The sequence below is a fragment of the Xylocopa sonorina genome, chromosome 13, assembly GCF_050948175.1.
Source record: "Xylocopa sonorina isolate GNS202 chromosome 13, iyXylSono1_principal, whole genome shotgun sequence".
NCBI lineage: Eukaryota > Metazoa > Arthropoda > Insecta > Hymenoptera > Apidae > Xylocopa > Xylocopa sonorina.
The window spans coordinates 5,340,294-5,364,085 of NC_135205.1; the positions used below are offsets into that span (position 1 = coordinate 5,340,294).

At 49.9% G+C, this 23,792-nt stretch overlaps 2 protein-coding genes across 3 annotated transcripts in view; one reads left to right on the forward strand and one right to left on the reverse strand.

Annotated features, from left to right (window-relative positions):
- The window catches only part of LOC143430395 (mediator of RNA polymerase II transcription subunit 20-like), a 102,673-nt gene that overhangs the window by 13,335 nt on the left and 65,546 nt on the right, over nucleotides 1–23,792 (forward strand). The gene's annotated exons all lie outside the window — the stretch shown is intronic.
- Nucleotides 1–23,792, reverse strand: part of LOC143430388 (facilitated trehalose transporter Tret1-2 homolog) — a 72,618-nt gene that overhangs the window by 6,204 nt on the left and 42,622 nt on the right. The window contains exons 1-2 of one of the 2 annotated variants that reach the window (XM_076906639.1): nucleotides 23,065–23,192; nucleotides 1,264–1,365 (exon numbers count right to left, since the gene is read on the reverse strand). In XM_076906639.1, the coding sequence (XP_076762754.1) occupies nucleotides 1,264–1,326 (63 nt within the window). In that variant the 5' untranslated portion in view covers nucleotides 1,327–1,365; nucleotides 23,065–23,192. Of the gene's footprint in view, nucleotides 1–1,263; nucleotides 1,366–23,064; nucleotides 23,193–23,792 lie in introns of those variants that run through there. The other variant, XM_076906638.1, reaches the window with a different exon arrangement.

Below are 23,792 nucleotides of genomic sequence, written 5' to 3' on the forward strand. Positions count from 1 at the left end.
CGTTCGATTTGTTCTCGCTTCGCAAACATTGATGGCGCCGTCAGAGGCACCAGCGCGATAATAAAATGCCGTTATGCCCGTGGCCCGCGAGCGTTTTATCCGCCGCAATATCGGCCCGAGCGAGTTCCGTTCATCGCGCCGCGAACGCTGCCTAATGGAAATCCCTTTAACGCCGATCTACCGCTGGCTGCAAATCCGGCTAATCGATCCTGCGAATTCCGCACACCCTTCCCTGGTACTCGACTATTCGGATTTAACGGCGGTGGCCAACGAGCCAGCGAGATATCGCGTTTATTTTTCTATTCGACTCGATGAGGATGGAGAACGATCCAACGAAAGATTCAACTGAATCGTTGGACAGCTCGAGCTTTCGTATCGCGAGAAAGAGGTACACGAGGAATTCCCGTCCAACATGGCGGTCGTAAACCCTCCCTTTAAACCTACGCGGCTGTCACGGTCGGCGCTAAGTCGCAAAACAGAGCGAAACGTGGCGTGGAAAAGCAAGTAGCCACGCGTTGCCGGAACACTATTACGCCGAGAAAGTTCCAAGCAAACATTCCCTGCCGGTGGTATGAATTTCCCTGCTGTGTGTTCAAGCCCTCGGCCCTCGTGCGTTTCTTCTGGCGCGACGTTAAAAGCTCGTTTGCGCGGCCGGAGGATGTGCCTCGAGTTAGGTCCAAGTTAACCAGGGAAGCCATTAGCTTAAAATTATTAGCCGGCGTTGCTTGGCCGGAAGGCGAGAGCGAGGGTGTAGTACGAGGGAGACGAAAAATGCGGGGAGAAAAAGTAAACGGAGGAGGGAAAAAGAGCTTTGAAAGTCTTTAGAGTGGCGGTATTATGAAAATGGCTGGTCAGTCGGGGCTAGTAAAGTGCACGCTGTTGTATATAAGTGCACGAGAGGAGAAAGAGAGGGAGAGAGAGAGAGAAGCTTAACTCGAAAGAGTCCGCTCGATATGCATTTTAAGCCCAGGCCACTCAATTAAGCTATCTCCGATATTTGCATATCAATATGGACCCATGCCAAGAGGGAAAGATTCCCTCCGCTCGCTGGATCTGGATTACTCGTACTCCGACCGCGGAGTGCGCGCCGCTGAGAGATGCAAAAGTAATGTCCGCTTCGACTGCTAACGATTCTGCTAGCAACCGACATCGAGATACCTTCCGGCTAATGTTCTTTCGCGCTGCGCGACAAACGAAGATTGCAGAGTGGAGTTTACGATGGACTCGGACAATTGAAAGTTCGCAAGAAGAGGAGATCGATACCTGCGACATGTGCTGCGGTCTCGTTGCCGTCGAAGTCATGTGTACCACGGAAGCCCTGGGCATTTTAAAGCTGTTCTCGCCCTCGTCCGGCACTGTTGTTACCTGCAACACACCAATGAAGACAAAGATGATACCTTCGATGCAACGTTCCTCTCGTTGGTATTTTTCAGGCGTTGACAAGGTGCGTTCGATCGCGACACCTTGCAGCACCTTGCACATCGTTCCACGCGGAGAGACATCGGTGGTTATCGTGGAAAAATTCCATTCCGCAACCCTGTCCACTCGAATCCTTCCCGAACAGACGCGCTTATCGAGAGAATTTGATTTTCCACTTTCGACCGACAATAGATTCTCCGCGACAGCAGGGTTAGTCATGCGTCCCCTGTCGCTCAAGTACCATTAGTCCAGCTCCCGGTTATCTTTTTTCCCCCCCCGTCGAAGGAACGCGACCGAGTATCGGCTGGGCGCACATTGTTTTCGCTATTTGTATACAGACATCGCCTCGATACCTCATTGTCCACCGTTCGAGCGGTCGCTCGTAAACTTCCGTTCAGCGTTCCCTCGAGACTCGCCGTGCGAATAGCGAGCCCGTGTAATTGAATGCCACGTGGAACGGCGGGAAAGAGTTCGGAGAATGGGCGATGAGAAAAACAACAAGCGACCAGAACTTTACGAGCTTCCAGAAACTACGAGGGGAGGTAGTGGACGCGTTGTAAGTAACGCGGCCAGCCCACGATAACACTTTTCCGTGGCCACCATTGTCCAAGGGGAGATAATTGTCCTCGATACTGCGACCAATTGCGCCCCGCCAACGCGACGCGGTTTCTGGCCACGGAAAAGCGTGCGAGGTTTCGCGTCGAGACCAGTCTCCACCCGAGCAAAGGGCAAACGGGAGCTTTCCAAGTGGTTTCGGTTCGTTTCCACCCAGCGACAACGCGAATCTGTCGCAGAGCGGAGGCGTAAGCGGTTCGAGCGATACCGGACAGCAATGGTCGACTACTCCTGGCGATACCTCCTGGACCTGGCCCTCTTTAGATATCGAACGAACAGCAGGGACGGTTGTTCGACCTGTTCGTTCCGTTCGCGCCTTTCCCGAGTTACTTACGACCGACTGGTTTCTTTACGAACCGATCGCTGGCAAAATTTCGCTCGTTGTCGTTTCGCATCAACGGCACGCGCAAAGACGACGACAATACCGATCTCTCTTCTACGGCTCGTAACACCGTGTTCAGCTGCGTCGAGCCCAAGTTTTTCGTATGATTTAGAGGGCTATCGTCCGCCAACCGGTATCTCGCCACCCTTAGGCGGTTCTTCTCAGACGCGTGGGCTCTGATAAGGGAATTTAGGAGGCGTGTATACCAACACGCGAACGGGGGAGTACGCAAGCGGTATTCCATTCCCGGCTATCGCGACGCGGCTGTAGAACACGCGGCATTTTACGCGCGTTGTTTATTACCGGTGTAGGCCCCAAGTTCCTCGACTCCGGCGAGGATAAACCGGTGGAGATACCCCACGAGATCGGATAATTATAGGCGAGCGTAGTTATAGGCAAGAGGTTTGACGGGCCTCTTATAATTGAGATACAGTCGGAAGAGAGCTCTACGCGCGTTCTCTAGTCCCGCGCACAATGGACGTGCTAAATCAACAGCGCGCGCGTTGTCTCCTCTCTATCCACCCACGTAGACTTACTCCTCCGCTGAACACTTTCCGATAGCTGTACCGTGAATGCATCAGCGAAAATCGATGAAGCGATTAAGGAGGCTATTGATCGCGAACGTACGTCTTGATTAGGTGATTGTCCGGTCGCGAGTTATGCCCAGAGTTTTGCCTCGTCTCGTGCGTTATCTGTCAGTAATCCGATTCCAGACTGACGGCTCATCAGAGACCATCGGAGAGTGGTTTCCAGTAATAAGTTGCAGCAAATCGGCTTAATATTTAATGATACACCAGTCGCGATCCGACTCATCGCCAATTCTCGCACTCTTCTCTACCCCTAACCGATTCATCGACGATAGACGATCTAATTTTTAGTAGCGGACTGTCCTCGCTCGAACGTATCAACGAGAATTGAGGAGAAAATGATCCGAAACGATGACAATCTCGATACGTCGCGCACCCCTGTATCAATCGACGACAGTCTGTTCACCGACAGTCGAACCATCAAAGACGACCAGCTCGATTTTCAATAACCGACAAAAGATAGCAGATAAGCACGGTGGCTCCCTTCACTCGCGATTTCCCACGTTTCCTCCCTTCGAGCAGGCATCCCCCGAGGGATTTATCCCTCGAACGCTCGCCTCCAGGTTTGTGGAGCACCGTGGCTTCGAATCGCGGACGAAATCAATATCTTCGGGACGGCAGCGTGCACACCGTTCCGTGCGTTCGCATCGAAACCGATTTCGTAGACCGATCGAGCCCCGTTGGGAGTTTAAAGGTTCGTTACTCGCTGTAACGAGGCTAACAAACTCGACGATAGAAATTCCGTGCCTCGATTTGGATCGAACGCGGTGGAAATGGGAATATAACGATTTTCCGTTCTCTGACGAGCGTTCGCCGTTGTCAACGTAGACTCGGGCGCGGCGTGAAATTTTCGCGTCTATTCTTGTTCCGCGCGTCGTAGACACACCAGGAACCGAATGGTGTCATAAAATAATACGCGCGAGTCGTTACGGTACACGGTGGTAAATTGTGCTCGAGCATTAATGGACGCAATTACTTATTTACGGTAGCTATTTACCGCTTTCCAGCCATTAATAACCGTGAAAACTAATCTCCAACTTCCGGCATCGCGTCCTGGGCTAACGTTGACGCGGCGCGTTTCTACTTTCGATCGTCCTGAACGACGAAAACGGCCACCGCAGCAGCCCTCCCGTCGCGCTGAAAATTTACTCGAGCAACCTCGTGAACGCGAACGCGCTCCGGGGACGCCATGAAAAATGCATCTGGGGCGGGGGTGGTTGAAAGCTTACGCTGCGCGCGGTTAATCGTATACGCGGAGGGTTGCAGAAAATGAAAAAGTAGATTTATACGACCGTGGACCGTCGAGGTGGAGAGGGATTAATCTGAATAGATGAATCTGAATTCGAGGGAGTACACCAGCCGAGGGTCGCGCCGCGGCGAGTCGGATAATATTTTCCCTAGACGTTAGCAGCCCCTGGATAAGGGCGAGGTATGCGGCCACGAAGGCTCGCGATCTAATGCACGCTTAATAATAATTCCGTACCGAGATTTAATAAGAGATCCCGCCAAGAATGAGTGCCGCGAGCGAAACCAGGCTTCCTCCAGGACGGTGTTTGGTTGTCTTCGGATCGTTCCAAAGGTTACCGTAATTACTGATTCCTCTGATAAACAAAAAATCCTCCTCTCTCGCGGCAGGAACGTGCAGGGTTAAGTACCTGCCGAGATCGTGCTCCTTTCCAAGGGAAACAAACTGGTATCTGCACTCCGTTCTATTTCTAGAACCGATTTAACCACCTCGGTACACGCCGTTCACAGCTTTCGCGAAAATTTTCCTCCGCCCTTTCGCGCGGTTCGCCTCGCGCACGTGCGATGCTGCATTTTTGACTCGCCAACGATCGGGTCCAGCGTGATGCGAGAAATAATTTCAACGAAGAAAGCATCCGTTGAATGTGCATACGGTGACGAGCGTTTCATTCGAAGCCCAAGGAATTACCACAGAGAGAAAAGTGGTAATAGGAAACGCGGAGGTTTCGCGGTGCGCCATTAGACTGCTGGCAAGAGGGTGAAGGTTGGGTGCACCACCGCTTAAGCGTATCGTCGCGTTCGTTCAAAAATATTGCCTACATTTTTCACGTGTTTGTCTTCCAACTTTTTTTTCCACCGCGCAGCAACCCGACGCGGAACGCGTCCGATTGTCATGGTAATACGATGGCTCTTTAAGTAAAATGGCAAATTAAACACGTAACTGCCTGAATGCTGGCAGCCTTTTGCCCGTCTGATTGCACAACTGGTGTACTAGGCGCCGTGGTAGCTTTGCGTTCGTACTTTTCCCTACCGCGACACACATTTAGCCACTTTGTATACATTGCCTCTACTCAAATACTCGTTTATAATCGTAAGTGAAGTTCGCGCGATATATTACCTCAGGCCGTGTCACGCTCGACTGCTCGGAGATCTTGACAATAAAATGTGTCGCTTATTAACCCTACACTTCCTACCAGCTTTCCCAATACCGAAAATCCGTGCGACAACCGCCCACGAGTCGTCTCTCTCCCGTCCTTTCTTTCTCCCTCAAGTATACGCGTCGATTCGATCGATTGTATCGAAATAATTCGTTCCTCGTCTCCGTAGGCGTAGTGCACGCGGAGCACGCGCACGGAGAGAGCCGGATCGTCGTAATTTCTCATAATTGTCGGTTGCAAATTAGTTTGTCAGCATGAATCAATGGTTGACGAAGATAAGAATGTCCTGACTAGCGACTAGGAAAAGGGAATAAACGTGATACTTTTGCAACGGTCCGTGAATTTCTGCACTCCCGTTGCAATCCGTCGACGCGAATTAATCACCGGCTCGGTTCCCCGTACGTTACATCGAGAATCGATCGTTACGTTTGCTCAGAGGCTCGATCGCTGGAGCGATCGTATGCAAAACGCGGGTTCTAGCACGCGAGCCAGTTACCGCAGAGATATACGTACGCTGCTAACAATTACGGATGAATTATTGATAATACGTTATCATCGTAACGATAATGTCGTTCAAACAGCCGCATAAAATAAGGCAAACGGGAGAGATTAACTCTCGGCTACTGTCGGTGGTTTCTCAACCGGCGATCTCGTTCGCGTTCACTTCGCGCGCGCGATGAGGAGTGTCTCCTTCGACCGTGGGCAATTTGAAGCCGTTCCGCTAATACGAACTCCCTTCGAATCCGTGTACTCGTCGTCACTTGTCAAGTCGCTTGACTCGTGGTCGCTCGAATTTGAAAGGAAACCTGAGCCCATCATCGTATTATACCTCGTTAGAACGTCCCTTCGAGTTTCAACGTCGAGGAAAACGGCCGCGAGCGAACGAAGCGAAGTTGGATCGAATCGTGGCGACTAAAGTTGAAGCACCTCGAGCGATTCGAAGCTCGGCTCATCGGGAAACAGGATACTTTGAAACTACCGTTGGAAAACGCGCAGACCATCTGACCGTCGACTCGTTCTCATTCACCTTGCCTTCGCACCTGTTCTGCTCTCGCCGTTGCGTTCCTCCGCGTTTCTCGATCGGTCGATCAGGCCGGAAAGACCGCGCCAGCAGCCTTGCCGCTGCCCCGCGGCCACCGCGTACGTGACCGACTTCGAATTAGACTCATTGATAACGTTTACTTCGCCTCGCTTTATATTCCTCCAGGCCTGTCCGGTTTCTACGAACCTCCATTCTCATCGCTCACTGTCCGCTTCCAGAGAGCGTGTCGTCCACGCACACGACGCCGTTCTCCGGAGGAGACAGCGACGCTGGTCTCGCCAGAAAGATCCTTTTTCTTCTTCTTCTTCTTCTTCTTCCACTTCTACGTGGACGCAAACATGAAGAATGTAACGCTTCGCCGCTAAATACTTATAAATATCCATCGAGATCCTAATCTCGATTGGCTCCAAGTCGTTCGATCGATCAAACGAACCGTGTCACCAGCGAACCGGACAGCTTTTTATCTCCAGCCCTTTTTTCGCCAGCGAAACCGGGGATTTCGTTAGCGAGAGCAGTCCTTTCTCTGCGTTCAAAGAAAACGCGAACGAGGGGAGGGCACCGTGGATCGCTCTTTATGAAATTACAGCCGCGTTTCGAGGCGGAGAAAGAGAGTAGCGTCGTCCAAGGACGCTCGTTTCATTTCCTTCGAACGCGCGCAGCCCAATTTTTCTTCGTTCCACGAGTCGAGCTTGTACAGGCCGTGGCTCGGTTCCCTTATCCGGAGGATGCGAAGGCAGACGGGGAGGGTTAGAGAAAAATCGGACGCATAATTAATATTCACGGTCGAACTGGAACGGCAACGGATCGGTGGCGGGCGGGAGGACCAGTTTTTAGCGCGCCATCGAGACGTTAATTAAATATTGTGAATACTATCAGCGATTGCGGGGCAATAATTCTCACCGGACAAGATAATATCGCGTTTACTTAATCGTGGCTCGCCTTTAAACTCGTATCGATTAATTACCCACATGGCTGCGTCTCCCTCTATCGCTCTCTATCTTTACCCGTGGCCGTACGTTCGATTAAACCCGCTGCGATCGTGGCTTGATTTATAGGAAACTTTCGTCCGTGCCCGCGCCAATTCCTCTCCTCGACCCTCTGGTTACTAACGATCGTTTCTTACCACCGCGTGGAACCCGGTGTGTCGTTCAGTCCGTTTCCCATCCGCGGTGCCGAAAATTCGCCGCCGTTTCGTACGCGACGCGCAACGCTCCATCCCCGGATCGATCGAGCCAAAAAGTTCCGGTAGAGCCCCGCTTTCCTATCGTTTCTCAAGCTTTTTCTTCGTGAAACGTACATACACGCGGAGAGAAATAGAGCTGCTCTTTCCTGGTCTTGGAACTAGGTGGAAAAAGAGGGTAAGATGTCGGTCCAACGATTTGGAACTGGGTAAAGGAACTCTAGTTCATCGAGGTTTTCTTTCCAATGAAAAGTATTGCTTCTTTCCAACATTTCAGAAGCTTGGACATTAGTTATTTCCCATGAATGTTCCTTTCAGTTGTATCTCGCTTAGAAACGATTTCAGTGTAGATACAGTAGACGTTGCAGTAGTACGAATGACAGTAGAAAGACCTTCCTTATCGCTGATCTATACTACTTGCCATTTCTTTTTTTACTTCTCCTACAGAATATTTTATCCTTCGTGTTCAATTTCAATCTTCTTGACTCAATAAAAGAACCGTCGAAAAATACAGTACTTGGACGTTGCATTTAGAAGAGGCGATGAATTCTTCTCGAACGAGATCACTGTCTGGTGTAGCCGTCGTGTTTTGGGTTTCACTGATCGCGATCGAACGGTTGCACGAGGGTAGGAAGCAGGAAACGGTCGACGGTGAGCGAAGATCGGCACGAAGGAAGACGTATCAATTCGAACGGAGGAAATGCACCCCGTGCGCCCGGCTCGGTGTAATGAAATGCAGCTTACACCCCCGTATTTTACGTTTTATTAGGCTTCTCCCTATCCCCTCGGCGTGGCTGCTTTCACCGTGCATTCGGGTCAAGTGGCTATGAATATCTGTATCCAACTGTAGCCGTCTAAAGCAACCGACCAATTTGTCCGCCATATTTCACCGCCTTCCAGCCGTCTGTACTTTTCCCTCCTGATCCTTCTCTTCTTTTTCCTCCTGCTCTTTCGAACGCTCGTTTATCGTGTTCTTTCGCGACAGTAGCAGTCGTTGCGGAGTTCGCGGCAAGGGAATAAACGGACGGGGCCGAAGGGACCGCGCGCGGCGAGCTATTTCCGGGCTCGTTGCGGAACTCTGAAAGGAAATAGCGAGACGAAAACGAACGGAATGAAAGTTTAATTGAAAGTAGAAAAAAGAGATGATATTTCTGCTGGGTACAGGGGAAAAATTCAAGAGGGAGAGGGAACTTTCGAGGAGAACAGTGGAGCAAAGCGACAGACAAATTGCTTCGAAAAGAAAGAGAGAGAGAGACATAATCTTGGAGATAAAAGAATTCTAATCAAAGATAAAAGAGTTACGATTAAAATTAATAACGAGAATGGAACCGTGGAATGATCTGCGCGTGCCATTTGTTCTCGTTTTACGAGAGTCTGAAAAAATGGAAATTGTAACTACTACAAGTAGTACAGAATGAGCGCTTGATATGTAAAATGACGTATAATTGCTACGCAACGTTTAGATATCCTAGCCACGTTCCTTTAGCCGTGTTCGCAAAAGTGCCAATTTACATAAACACTCGCGGTTTGACGATATTTCTACAAGATAAGGCTCATAAATCGTGACCTCCTCCGTTTAATTGGCCGCGATAAACTTTTATTCGCCACTCGAACACGTCTAACGGCGAACAATTAACGCGCGCCACGTCCGAGGGGGCCGATTTTACCTCAACTTCTTCCTCTCCCCCTCGAACGATAAAGAGGACCAGCAGCGCGGCGTAGGTGGCGGAGGAAGATAGGGACGAAGAAGAAGCGGCGCGAAAGTTGGGAGGATCGTATCTCGGTCTGCGGACCGGTAATAAATTCTCGTGGAATTATGAATCGACGTCGGCGCGGCTGATTCGATGTAGCGAAGGCGAGGGTGGCTACGTTTGCCCGGTAATCCTCTCCAAGTGGCGCGCGATGCATTTCGGCTGGAATCTGATGGGTAATGACCAGAACTCGATTTAAGTCACGATCCTGGGTTACGAGCCAGGCTTTCCTCGGGCTCTTTCAACCGTCTACCTTTTACAATCTCTGCTGTCGACCCCCTTCGTGTTTTCCCCTCCTGTTCGAGAACGACGACTGATTGCAAACTCTTATTAATCTACTAAGTGGATACTCTAGACTAGAATAATTAGAAATTGTCGAAAACTTAAAGAATTGCGATTAGATGAAATGCAAGTATTTCAATGGCACGTAGATAGATGCGTTTCACGCGAAAGACTTGTCTTCGTTAATAGCGAATAATTTCCGCGAAATTCTCGGCGAGTACACACGTTTGTCGTCAGAGCTCGCAGCTGAAATAGTTAACTGTTGCAAATCGAAAAATGACGCAACGTGCTATACATATTCGATGACTGCGAAGCAAGGAACGGCTGGTGAAATAAATGATTCCACTCAGAGTATAAGTCGTTCGGGCGACAAGTTAATAGGTCGAAATGGATTCGCTCTCGTTACGTCGTGGTCGCGTCCCCTTTTTCTCCTTTTTCCATTACATTTCCCGGTCCGTTTGCGAGAGGTTTCGGCCGCGTCATACGGCGGTGCATTTGTTAAGGTAATCGATCCGAGAAACGGCCGCTGAAACGTTCGTCATCCCGCGTGACTGTACGGTTTAACGCTCGCGCATCGCGCGGCCGGTTTCTGCGGTCCGCGGCACGGATTATTCTCGACACACCTTTCGTGCGCGTCCCGAACGTGCTCCAGAATACAATCCCTTCGCGATACGATCGCCCGATCGTCCGGCTGCGCGCGGTTAATTTCAACCTTTGGCCTTGAAATTCACCGGCCCAGACGGTCGTCTATGAATAATACAATCGTCGCGTACGCGTCCTTCCACCGTGCGCTCGGTGCGCGAACGAGAGCCACGCATAAATCATCGTTTGCAACTTTCCACCCCTCTTTCATCGGTTCTATTTCCGTTCCTTTCGCTGCTCGAGGACCATTCGCTGTACTTCAACGTATCGAGCGCCTCGTCGAGGCTGATTGGTAAGGGTGTCGAGAGGGTGTCGCGCGATAACTCTCTGCAAGTAGCTTCTTCCATCTCGCGAATATCAGATGTAGCGCGTGTACGTTCTCCAACACGGTTGTTACCTCTCGAAATCACGATTTTGTATCTCGCGACTGTTAATCAAAGTGTCTCGAAATGAATTCCTATCCTCGATCGTACATCCAAGTGGTCGGATGTGCTGTACACGCGCACGCGCGTACAGATTTTGTACCTTGTGTATACCACTCTTGCCTGACGCTTAGACAAACGACATTCCCATCCGAGACCAAGTCTAGCGACCGCAATGAAACGTGTTTATTAGTTGGCAGAATGACCATGTGCGCTCGTCGCTGTGGTTACCATCGCTGAACATCGTGTACTCTCTAAACGAGAATACCGATTTTCGTTCCAATGTATTTGAAGGATTGGCTCTCTACGTACGTATGTAGAACACGACGCGTAAATAATTGTAAAATTCCCGTGGCAGAGGAATAGGTGGTATCAATTATCAAATTAGGCTATCGCGAAAAATGTTGTTTAAACGCTCGTTTATACGGTGGTATCGGTGGTCCCTTTTGGAAGCTGACGGTTAGGCTGTACTTGGTCCCCGGTGGTCACCGGTAGCAGCCTTTTGTTCCCGCCCAAAAAGAAGCTGTGTGTCGCTTGAAGTCCGAGCCAAGAATAGCCCGCGTGGCTGTGCCACGTGCCGTGTAACTCTTCTACTAGTCGCCTCTAGACAGCTCAAACTTCTGCCCGCACCGGTACCCACCACCGCCACGATTTCTCGCTCTATTATTACGAGTTTCGCGAGACCGGCCTACGAATACCTCCGACGATCTTCCCCTGCGCGCCTCTCCGCGATTATCGGGGATCGTGTTTCCGTAATTTCGCTCCATTAATTCCTTCCATCACCGCGACGGGTCCACCGTGCGCTCATTGCGGTGGATCGTAATTAAATCGCGTGATAATTGCGATATCGATGAATTAGCGTCTCGTTCCAACGACCGCGACGCTTTAAAATGTCGTAAAACCGCATTTACCTATCCGATCGATTCGTCGCGTCCACCGATCGAGCTGGAGTCGTTAACTCGTATATCATTCGAACGGTTCGTTTTAGGAGGAAGAAGCAACGGGAAGAATAAGCCTGACATCGATTACCTCGACTACATGCGATCGCGTCGACAGTTCGCTTCTGAATGAGTCGAGGGAAATGGGAGTTCCATGGGCAGCCACCCTAATCGGTGGAACGTTCTCCGTAGTGCGGGCACGCGTGGACGTGCAGGTTTTTTCAAAGTCCCGTCGATTCCGCGTGCAATATTTAACTCAATCCGCTTGGCGTGCAGACGAGACTGGTTTCAAGGCGAGAGAGGAGAACGGACGGCGAAGTCGGGGCCGAGCTGACCGTAACGAACAACTATCCGTCCACGTGGCTCGTGATCCATGAATAAACGGCCCGGTCTATCGTCCCAGTCGTGCTCGTCGCTTTTCGAGGACCCAGTGTCTCTTCGGCTGATAAGTAATCGTCGAGCCAGAAGAGGAGAGGCGCTGGTCGCGATGCTGTGCGCTCCGATCAACCGTCGCGTGCTGATGGCACCAACGATCGGTTAATTAATTATCCGCGCGCGACAGCCGGTTCTATTGGACCCCTCCATTTCCCGTTCCTATCCTATTTTTCGATTTTAACCTCAGCTCCAAGTGAGACGCGTTCAAGGGTATCGAGTTCTAACGCTAATTATTGCGATTTTTCACGATACTTCGATCACGGATCGCTCGGAGGGTTCATCGAACGCGTCTGTCTCGGCGTGTTGAAAGAGTGTCACTGTTTAGAAATGATCTTTCGGTTGATGATTCATTTTCGAGCAGCGGACTAAATATAAAGCCTTCCACGTGACAAAATGGTGTACAATTCTGTTCATTAATCTTAATTTAAGAAACGGTCTTTGTCCGCGGCTCTCCTGCCCGCGTTCAAGCTAAATGGCCCTCGAATCTGTCCGATTCAAGATGTCCCGTCATCTTCAACGCTATCCGTATTTTATCGCGAAACTCTCACTGTCCAGCGTGGGAAGTTACGCACAACGTTCCCTGTTTCGCGTTAATCGTTCCTCTCGAGAGATCGTAAGGATTCAAATGAATGTCTCTCGCGTCGTCATGTGTGCAAAACACGGTTCGCAGCAAATGTTCGGTGCAAACAAGTGCAACGATTCTGACCCTATCCGTCCCCAGAGCCGGCTAATTAAAACTGACTTAATCTACTGTCAACAATTTCCATTGCACGGCTGCTCCACGAATTTACAACGCATTCGAGTGCTCCCTGAAGTTTGCTGCTTTGCCAGCTTTCTCTTTCTCTCGATACCAACGAGCCTGATGACGAATCACGCCTGATCGTCCGATCGACGGGTGCACCTCGTCCGTTAGACGGTCGCGCTCGTTTCACATTCTGACCGCGTGTCGCACCGCGGTGGATATCGTTTACAGCGGCACGTAACACGATGTAGCGCGATGTAATTTCTCTGTCACCGAGGTACGAGGCTGACTCGTCGTCTCCTTCGTGGCATCGCCCTTCGCTCCTCTTCTCGTCGCGCTGCATTTCTAGGGTTATACTCGCCCGAGACGTCGCGTGTACGTACGGATTCGGCGCGTTCGCCAGCCGCGCGTCGACACCCGTTTCGCACCCGCCCCGATCCTCGGTGTTCCATTTCGCGTACCCTTGTCCAAACGAACGGTGCCATCGGCCATACTTCCAATTACGCCACTCGTCCGACAGAGACGGATGTTTCGTGCTCGAATCGCTCGAAATTTACCGTCTGCGATCATCCGTTCGACTAGTGTCTTCCATGTTAGAATCCGAATTTTGCTCGTTCTCCAAAGTTCTCCACTTCCACCGTGACAGCGCGATACACCTAAGAACGCATTGTTAATCGCGACAAACGAGAGCAGTCAAAACGGGATCGCGGCAAACATATCCGTCGAGCGTTGGGCGCCTATAAGCGAAGTCGTTTAAAAATAAATCGCCAGCATCCCCGCGACTCGTCACACGAAAGCGACGTACGGCTCGCTCTAAATTGAACCGCGACTTATCCACCGCCGTGATTCAGCCCATTTATCGTCGATTCGATGCGCGCAACCCCTACGCTCGCGAGACCAGGGTCGTCCGCGATCCTGTTAACGGTATTAAAAACCCGCGAATCCTCGTTAGCTGTTCCCAAGTCTTTTCTTCGTCGAGCCAGTCGGTCGGCAGAAACACCTCGAGGCCTTGTGAATGCAAAAAGTGAGCAGCGTGTTACTTCCTGTCGAATTGGGAGGAATCATTAATAATAATTTCACGTATGAAGATAAGTGGAATGTTTCGCGCCGAATTAAAGAGGAATCGTTTATAATAATTTAACGACGCCTTATAAACGCATGGAGATAAGCGGAATATTTCATGAGGGAACCTTTGTAACAATTTAATGGCGAAAGCCTTATAAACGCGTGGAAATATTACTTGTGGCGTAGGAAAACTGATGTACAATAGAAAAGGTCTAATTGTTTGCTCGATGCTTCCCTCTCGTCTGACGCGAATTCTACCTTCTAACTCTGTGCGCTGGGGTGGTTCTCGGGAAGCTGAAGAAAAATTCCCCAATCCCCCACCGAATCGAACGCTTCCAGAGCGAAACCACTCCACGGGCCCGACGATCGATCCTCTCACCCCCGATCGTTCCAACTCTTCGACATCGAAAAATCGTGTAGACGAATGGTCGACCGTTTTCCTCGCGACTGGCAAATATTTGCAGCTCTCGAGAGCTACTTTCCCTCGTGTTTCCCGGAGGAACACGGAAATCTCGGCCGCAAACAACGAATCACCTTTCGTTCGCTCGCGATTTTCCGCGATTCTCCGAAATCGTCGGATCCGAGGATCATCCGAAGAACTGTGCGAGCGGCACTTCCGCCTGACGCGTTGCAGACACTTTAACAACCGAGATCGGAACTGTGCGGGTCACAGACCTACTCTCGCTGTCTTTGTCTCCCGTGTTTCCACGTGAGTTCGTTAAATGTTCATTAGACCGCCTCGACAATGCGTAATTTGCAGTGGTTTATAAATATGGAGCGACGCGATCGTGCACGAATCGGCGAAACCGAGACGTTTTTAGTCTGCTCGACTAGAGTGGTAATGAGCGTTCACTGGCATCGGTTCGCGGAACCGCGTGGGTGCTTAAGGGTGCTCGTTTCGTTTCTCGCTCTTTTTGCCAGCGTCGATACGAATCGAGTAGAGTTCTACAAACGAACCGATAGAAAGTACCTATTGTATTAGCGTCGAATTTAAAACGAAAAACGAGCAATTGTATTCGCGATTAATTACATCGAGGAATTCGTTTCGTACGACATAGGTGGCATTTGGCTGGCTCGTAATACCAGCGTCACGACGTGCTTCTAAAAGCCCGAACACCGAAAACCAATGCGTCGATGTCGGTTGTCACGGAGATTAAAGTGAAATACCATTCACGCAGCAACGGAAGTCATTCACTAGCACTGCAGACGGGATACTCTAAATGTGGAACGTCGAGTGGTCGTCGACTTGAATAAATAATCGGCTTTTATGAGCGGGGAATCGGCCTCGGTCGTTACCCGTCGATAATCGTCAATCGATTCCCACCCGAAAAACACTTCTCGATCCCACTTTACAATCGATTTGTCGCGTGAGAATAATCGAACCGAAAGAAAGTATTTCACTCGAAATTTATCGTAACGATGAAAGAAAGAAAGAAAACATAACCATAAAAAAATCGTGGCGCTCGCATCAATCTCTACCGATTTCGAGCGTCACCGCTCGCCATCGTCGTCGCGCCGTCACAGATAACTGCTGAGAATAACGTTTCCCGTGTCCCCGTTTGAATGGTAATCGCACTTTTGGTTTCTTCTATTCAGCATTGTGCCGGTCGCGCTATCCGTGCACACAGGAAACTCGCGCGCCTATACATGCACGCGTACGTGGACTGTGTGTGCCCGCACAATCGAGACTTGCAAATGGCAGTGGCACTTTTACTCGAGACCTGGACGCGCAGCCGCTATTGTTCCAGGGCCGAGTTTTAAAGTACCGCCCCGTTCGAATTCTGACATTGGCCTCCGTGCTCGACTCTCGGTTTTAGAGTAGCCGTAGCCGCGCGCGTAAACGAGGGTGCTCGGTATCGGCTGTCGAAGAGCTGTCGCGGACCCCTGCCGGCCGCTCGGACCCTCCGGTGACGCGATTGCCCTCGCAGACAATTGCCACGCTCCTTTTCGAGGTGACGACGCGTGAAAATTCGACGGAATATTCGTTATCTTGTTTCTCGCCAGGCAAAAACCTGAAAGAAAGTATATAGAGGGTGTTGTACAGATTGTACAGATCGCTATCTATGAGTCACCGTGGATCTTGGTGCGAGGATGAGAACGCGCGATTCGTTTTGCTCGACCCGCACGGTTGTCGATTCAACGAAATTGAAAGGGAAATGACACCGCGTAAATCACCGCGCGAACGGACGTTTCCGATCGAATGGTAATTTACACCGTTCGCTTTGCTTTTGGTTTTTGGTTGATCAACCGGAGGCCCACCCCGTTCGACTTGCATCCCCCAGCAGTTATTCAATCGTACGGTAACACTTGGAATTTCCGATACCTTTCGCGCGTTTAGTTACATTTTCAGACTCGAACGGAATTGAATTACAAATTTTATTAACTATTGAAATATGTATTACGTGCGTACATATTGATAGTACATACGCTAACTGCATATTAATAATTTATGCATGTTCCACGGTCAGGCAACTCTTCCGACACGAATCCGATTAAAACTGTCTGGAGCTTACTTGAAACACTTGTTTATTCCTTTGTGTATGGAGTAGCCAATAAAGTTTGCTCTTAAACTGCGTGCAGAGCTTCGAGAAGTTGATTGAAAACATGCAAGTAGTTTTTAGCCGAATTGTTACAGTATATGAAAAATAAATCGTACTCCCGTCCTCGGTTGAAACAGAATGCCACCTGCTACGAACAAGAAGAACCGAACGAGAAGAAAAACGAACACTATAAATAACAAAAACCTCGTCTATTTAATAATTTCACGGTGAACAGGCAATCTACGAATCGCTTAGAACTGGTGCAGTGTTCTCAAACCGAGTCTGGAACGAACGAGAACAATCGCGACGTATAACTAGGGTAACAGACAGGGTTGTATCGTCCCAAAGGTCTATTCCAGCCGCAAGCGGATCGCTCGACTTGTCCTAGACACGTCTGAGCACCGCTGAACCCTAGATAGGCACCGCATATACGCGGTTCGATGTATTCAAAGGTGCAACCCTTTCATTAGCGTGTGGGCCACGCGCTCTATTATCCCCAACAAAACATCCGATTCCATTGTCAACCGACGAACAATACCGCGTCGCGGTCACGTGTTCTACTTTCGATCATTATTCGCGAAGTGTGCATAAAATTGACAAATTGCGCGGGGATCCTCCCTCTCTCTTTCTCTCTCTCTCTCTCTCATACACCCTTCCACCCTGTCTGAGCCTTCCAGTCCGAGCCCCCGATGACAGCTGCCGCCTTCGAGAGATCCTCCTTCGAGAACAACGGACGCGGTGGAGAAAGATCGAGGAGGAAACGATATCCTCGACACTCTAACCCTCCTCCGTGTCACTCTCGCCCTGCGACTCGGATCGACTCGAGTGTGGCGCACTTATGGGTACCGCCCCTTCCGTCTGTCCGCCGGCACAATGGGCCGTGTATCAGGAATTAAAGGTCGATTGGATGGTAAAATCGGAGCGAAGCAGCCTGTGGCTCGTCGTATAAATTTTACACACTGTTTCTTCCTTTCGTTTCGTTTATTAATTTTATTCGAGTAGAATTGATTTTCGTATTGTTCGGCTTGCGAAGATACACGGTTTGGGTTCGCGAGGTATCGTGACGAAAGGGTGCGCGAATCGAGGGCGAAACGATCCTTGGCTCTCTCCACCTTTCCACGTATCGACTGGAATACGGCGCGCTTCTGGGTTTCGCCCGTCTGTGTGGTCAACAGAGCCGAAACGAGCATATGTATCCCGAATTAAGGGTCGATTAAATGGAAAAATCGGGGCGCGTGAGGTGGCGCGTAATTTGCCGAGTAAATTGGACGAAGTGTTTGATTGATCCGATTTTATTGGGGCGCACCGCCGCGCCGCTCGCCCCGTTCTACCGTCCGTCTCGCGACAGCTTTGACAGCTGTCGCTATGCAGTCCTGTCTCCTGGTTAGATAAAAGCCTTACGAAACGATCGTTTCCTCTGTTTCGATCGGCGAACGCGTCGCAAAGTTTCAATTGGAAACGCTTCTTTTTTTTTCTCTGTCCGTGTTTCTGATCGAGCTGTCGTCGTTGGGGGCGGGCTGTCGTTGCGAATAAAATTCGAACGAAATATCGAGGGAGCAAGGGAGATGTAATCAACTTTTTCTACAACTTTTTCTCGTCGACCCTATACTGGGTATTATCTCGTAAATGGATCATAGAAAAATAATGCCAATTTTTGCATCATCCCTTGATTTCGCATAAAAGAAGCATCATCAACGCGTTAAACGACTGGAAACTTCGTAGAAACTTTCTTTCCGCCGGTAATGGTGATTGCAAGACGAAAATTCGAAGAAAACAGAACAAAACTGCTACCTGGAACCGCTGGTCACGTGTTACGTGTATTTCAACAAGAGGCAAATTATGTCGCGTCGATTCTTTCCTCGTGTTTGCAAACTATCCTACTGTCGTAATGGCTACGTAAGGAAATCTCCAAATGGAACAGCGCGAACAAGAGAAATATGGCGCAACAATGCAGGCGCGCGTTCATCGAGGGATTACCTGCGCATCCTACGGTTTCGGCCTTCGAATGAATTCACTGCCACTTTGGCATCGATTGTTCCACTGTTATGCAAATTTAACCGGCGAACGCTGCCGCCACTGATTAACGAGGCAAATTCTATTTCCCCGTAGGGAGTTGCAGCCGATTGTATTTCATTCTTTCTGCTCTTCTTTATTTTTTTTAAACGCTTCCAAAACTGGACGCGGCTCCAAACCTCGCGTCATCGATTAATTCAACTCTGAGTGGACTCCATTTTCAACACCTCAAACATCTCGATTCCTCGCTTATACGTCTGAGAATCTCTCGATCGCAAAGGGGTGTATCGTGAATTCAGAAAATAACATCACATTACTAGGAACCAAATTCAAACAAAACTCACCGTATCAACTGTTACCACTATATCACCCACTCAATTTTTCAACCAGTCCAACCAGTCCTCCGAATTCGTTGGTATATTTCGCAAACATTAGTCACGCGACGGCGCCGACGACACCGAGGATCAAGCGATACGAACCCGCCAGACTCCGCGTTTTATCACAATAGGAAGCAGCCGTTGGGTGATACTTCCGACAAGGCAATCCACTGAAATAGATGAAGATACTTCTCTCAACGCGCGTCACTCCTCGCCTCACGCACATGCGGAAAGGCTCGCTCTCTCTCCTCTTCGCGATCCGCGTCCACATGCAACTGAGTGTCGTACGCGTTCGTTATCCGTTGAACCCACCCTCGGAACTGAATTGGCTGCACCACCGTCGTCGTTGAACGCGAGGAAACCCCGTGCGCCTCCACGAATTTGCACTCGACTGATCCGCGAGACCGTCGTTCTCCATCAACGTAACGATTTCCTCGAATTCGACGACTGAAAGCGGCCTGATAGAGCTGCGTTTCACGCGTCGTCCGTCGTACGTACCGTCCCATTCAACTCGTCCCATTCACCGGCGGTCTTTCACACGCGGTCGCGTCTCGATGAATGGGAAACTGCGCGCGGAATTGATCCGGTTGATTTATACTTGCGCGATGGGAAGTCGGAGGTTATTAGAAATTGCTCGGCTGTGAATTGTTCTTGTTTCGAATCTTCCGCCATCGAAGCGGACGCGCGTCGAGATTTATGGCGGACGTCTCTGCGTGAGCTGTGACTAAGCGTACGATTCCTCTGGCGGGCGAGGGGTGGCGAGAGAAGAAAGGGGTTGGAGGGAAAAGAAGGAAGAGATATGAAAATCTGTCGATGGTTCGTTCGATGCGTCTCGCATGTCGTCGCGTGCGTACCGCGGGATTAATCAGCTAAATATATTCCGTCGCGAACGAAGCAGATAGCAACGTGGAGGATTTACGGCGATGTCAATAGAAAAAGTAGTAGAAACGCGCGGCAATCGCGGCGCCTGTTCGGTTTCGTCGCGCCGAGGACACTGGAAACTGGCGAGGAACTGATTTCGTTTGCTCGTCCGCGGTCCGAGTCTCTTCCGTTCGTGCTTCGTAGTCGACCGTCGAGTGATTTATGGAATCGATCTTTTGTCAGCCGGAGAAGTCAGAGAGATATACCCGGCGATTTATGGCGTTGCGACGCGTCAAACAGATAATTTCGGATACGTTGAATACAATGGATCGATTTGCCTCGGTTGGTTTTGGAAAAGTTTGCTCGGAGAAAAGACAAACACGGAGGAGGCACACGCAGTGGAACTGATTTTCGTGTTCGAACCACATTGAAATCGGTGCTCATTGATCCTACGCGTACAGTGAAAGACAAACGTCAGTGTACACGTCGAAACATGAAATTTCTTCGGTGACTTTTATACGCGTGTTGCGCAACCTGACAACTGATTGAAAGATACTTCCATCTCGTTGAATGTATCGGATGAACACACTCACTTTTCACTCTCACCGTATACGTAAGCACGATGGACACGTAAGTATACGTAGCTGAGAGGTGTTTGCGACTGGTCCGCGTTACACGTGTCCTCGGGAAAAGTTCGACAACCAACTAGAACGCCGTGCACTCTCTGCTTGTCGTGGACCACGTGTTTTCCGTCAACTTCTCGGAATAAAAGAATGTAAACTTTACTGGGAAATCCGGCTCTTGATAGCGGACTCGCGTATTTTCTTTTTTCACGCACCTCGCAAGTGTAACGCGACGCACGCTCTTTCCGTTACGATTTGCTCTAAATCGAGGTTTCTCAAGCTATCAATCGCGATTCGCAGTTTATTTCAATTGTTCGAATACTTCTTTTGGAACGCGACAAATCGTTTAAGTGCGCTGCAAGTTCGTTTTTGCGTGCTCTATCATAGCTGAAGTGCAGCGCGCGCGTTTAAGTGGTACGGGGAAAAATGGACTTTGAGAACTCTCGTTCTAGATAATATTGCCAAGGTTTCCACGCGATTAAATCGATCTTGACGCGCTTTTTCTCGGGTTAGACGCAACGGATGTGATTCTCTGAAAATTCACAGATTAGCAAGCATTAAATATATAGCTCCGTTCGAGTTGCTCCTCGACAAGATGTTCGTGGTATTATTAAAAGAACTAGGTCGGAACGTTTTCCGTGTATTGAACGGGAAACCATTTTGCAAACACTGACAAATTTCAAAGATAAGTATACTTGATTCAAGAGACCGTCGAGTATCGATAAAATGTTTCCCCTAAAGAGGCTCTGGCTAAAAGCAAACTTTCTCGAAACGATTTGCATTGTACTCGCTGCGGATGGAACGATAAATAATTTTGCAAACATTGACGAATACAGAGATAATTCGAGGAATCATCAGGTATCGAGCACCAGATGTTTCCAAGAGATTCTAAAGGAAAAAAAGGCTCCCGAGGAACCTGACTCATGAACCACGCTCATATCGCATTCCAAAGGGAAACAAGTCGAATTCAGAGGCACGACTCGCCTCTTGAAACCTTCCCACAATCTCCTTCACCCACTCGACAAATTATGCTCTTTTCAGAGAATTGCTCCAAAAAGAATTTCACCACTCTCAATAAGAGCAACCGAAAATTCTAACGAAGTAGCGAGAAGCGATAGCAGGCCTTGAACGAAACTCGTGCTTCTTTCGAATTAACGTTAACAAACAACTCTTTCATCCCCTTTGCCGTTCGATAACTAATGGAATCAGTTTTACGAAAACCAAGAATGGCAGTTCATCGCAAATATTTAACGAAAAGTAATCGATAATCACCGCAAATGTAACAAGAAGACAAATAAAAACTGACATGTTTATCTCGTTGCGTACAGCGTTACTTCAAAGATTACGTATTTTTCAAAAGTCAGAACTCTGATAGTTGTTGGTATTTTCCTTGAAAACAAAGTTACTTATGCCGACAAACAATTATCCTATTTACCAGAAAAATAGTCGTTATCCGGACAGTTATGCCTCTCTATTGGTTCGCATGGTCTCCAGTCGAGGAAAAAGCACGACCGCACTCGTGTCGTTGATAGTCGTCGATGCGGATTGCACTCGTCGTTAATAGACGCCGATATCAGGATTCTCTATTCACGACGGACCCTACTAGACTTTGCAACTTGAAATTACGCACCTACGATCATAACGCGATTAAACGTTTATTTCGTTTTCTGGACGCGCGTCGCTGTTTGTAATTCTCCCCTCGATTCATCCCTTTTATTTCGCGGTCGATCGTCTGCAATCGAGGGTGGCGCGGTCCCGATTTCCGGTCGCGGAACAATGAACGGCGACAAACGAAAAGAAACGGAGTCGCGCGTCCAAACGCAGCCACGGAAACGATCTTATCGCGCGGTGCAAGTGGGAGTGCGTTAAATTACGCACGGCCCAGAAATTATACGAGCGAGCGAGCAGACTAACGAACGAACAGGCCATTCACACCGCGTCGCGTCCTTTCGTTCCCCCCCTGTACATATGTGGGATACCTAGCGCCGTTTTAAGAGCCAACCCAGTAGCCCGCGGCTTTTTCAAACGATAGGATCGACCGAATCGATCGGCAGCCGTTTTCCAAAGCCTCGGTCCGGCTGCTGGTGACAGACGCTCGCGCGTCTTCCCGCTCTTCCCTTTTCTTGCCTCTCTTTATAGCTTCGATGGTCCCCCGTTCTCGCTCGCCCTCTTTCTGACACGTTTCAACCGCGAGATTTTACGAGGATCGCTTCTATTAGGGGGGTTGGCGCGGGGGCGGTTCTCACTGGCAGCTGATGGAAAAGATTCGTGTCACCGTGAAGGAGGAATTATTTTCGTCGATCGAGTAGTTATCGCGGGCCAGTTGTTGCTCCGTTCCACGATAACGCGGTATCTTGGTTACCCGCCTCGAGTACGGCAATTATTTATGTCACTCTTAAATAAGATTGCGTATCGAAAGGTCGCGCGACATTGTTTCTGGTGAATAGGGGATAGGGTACGGATGGGTTGCGTGCATGCATGCGCGTGGTTCATCGATAACTAGAGGCGTTCATCTAGTCGGGCTGAATGCGTGCTATAACGACGCCGAGACAGTAAAACACTGTGCGCTCCGACGCCGTATCGGTCGTTATTGACACGATAAAACGGAGACGGTGTGATTTCGCCACGTTTATGAAAACGATAGACGCGCGATTACGCAACGGACGTGCAGTCGACGCATTGACAAGTTAGCGTGCATCCTTCTTGCGTTTCGATTCGAACACTCTGTCTCCAATTGGCAACTTACGTTCAGAGGTAGTCCCGCTGTCACACGGGCCACGTGGTTTCCTCCGCGTCGCGGCGGTATACGCCGCAAGCACGTGCTTGCTTCTTGCTGCTCCCTGTCGGTCGCGGTCTTCAACCCTTTCCGTTGCACCACAACTCTCCTTCGCGTTTCGATTACCGATCTCTCTCGGTCCGTTTCACCCTGCTTCAACCATCCATCGAACGGTATGCAATCTTCGAAATGTTCTCTCGCAAAAACGATCTCTATCCGAACCTCTGAACCTCGTTCGCCGAAACCTGTGACGGGGCGAACGGGAAGAACCGAGAAGAGCCGTTATTATCGTCCGTCCCGTTAATCAATCCCCGAGCCGACGAAAATAAATTCGTATATCAACCGTGACACAATTTATCCGGCATTCTGCCGGAGGGAAGCGGCCGATGATTTACGATCCACGGACCGGCAGACGGTCAATGACAGTGCATGTGCGCGGCCGCGGCGGACGGCGAATCGTCTTAATTAGGCGCGATTAAGCGAGACACGCGCTTTCCTCCCGCTCTCTATCGTCCGCCGTTCCTCTTCGACGTCGTCTGTCCCTCCGGCACGACGGCCGGACGACCGATGGATGGACGGACCGTGGCACGACGGAAACACGATGGGACTCGGTTGCACCGCGCGACTTGCCCGCCTGCTGACCATCGTAGCACTGAGCTCGCTCGCGGAGAGCGACGAGCGCGTAGGGCTTCGGTGCC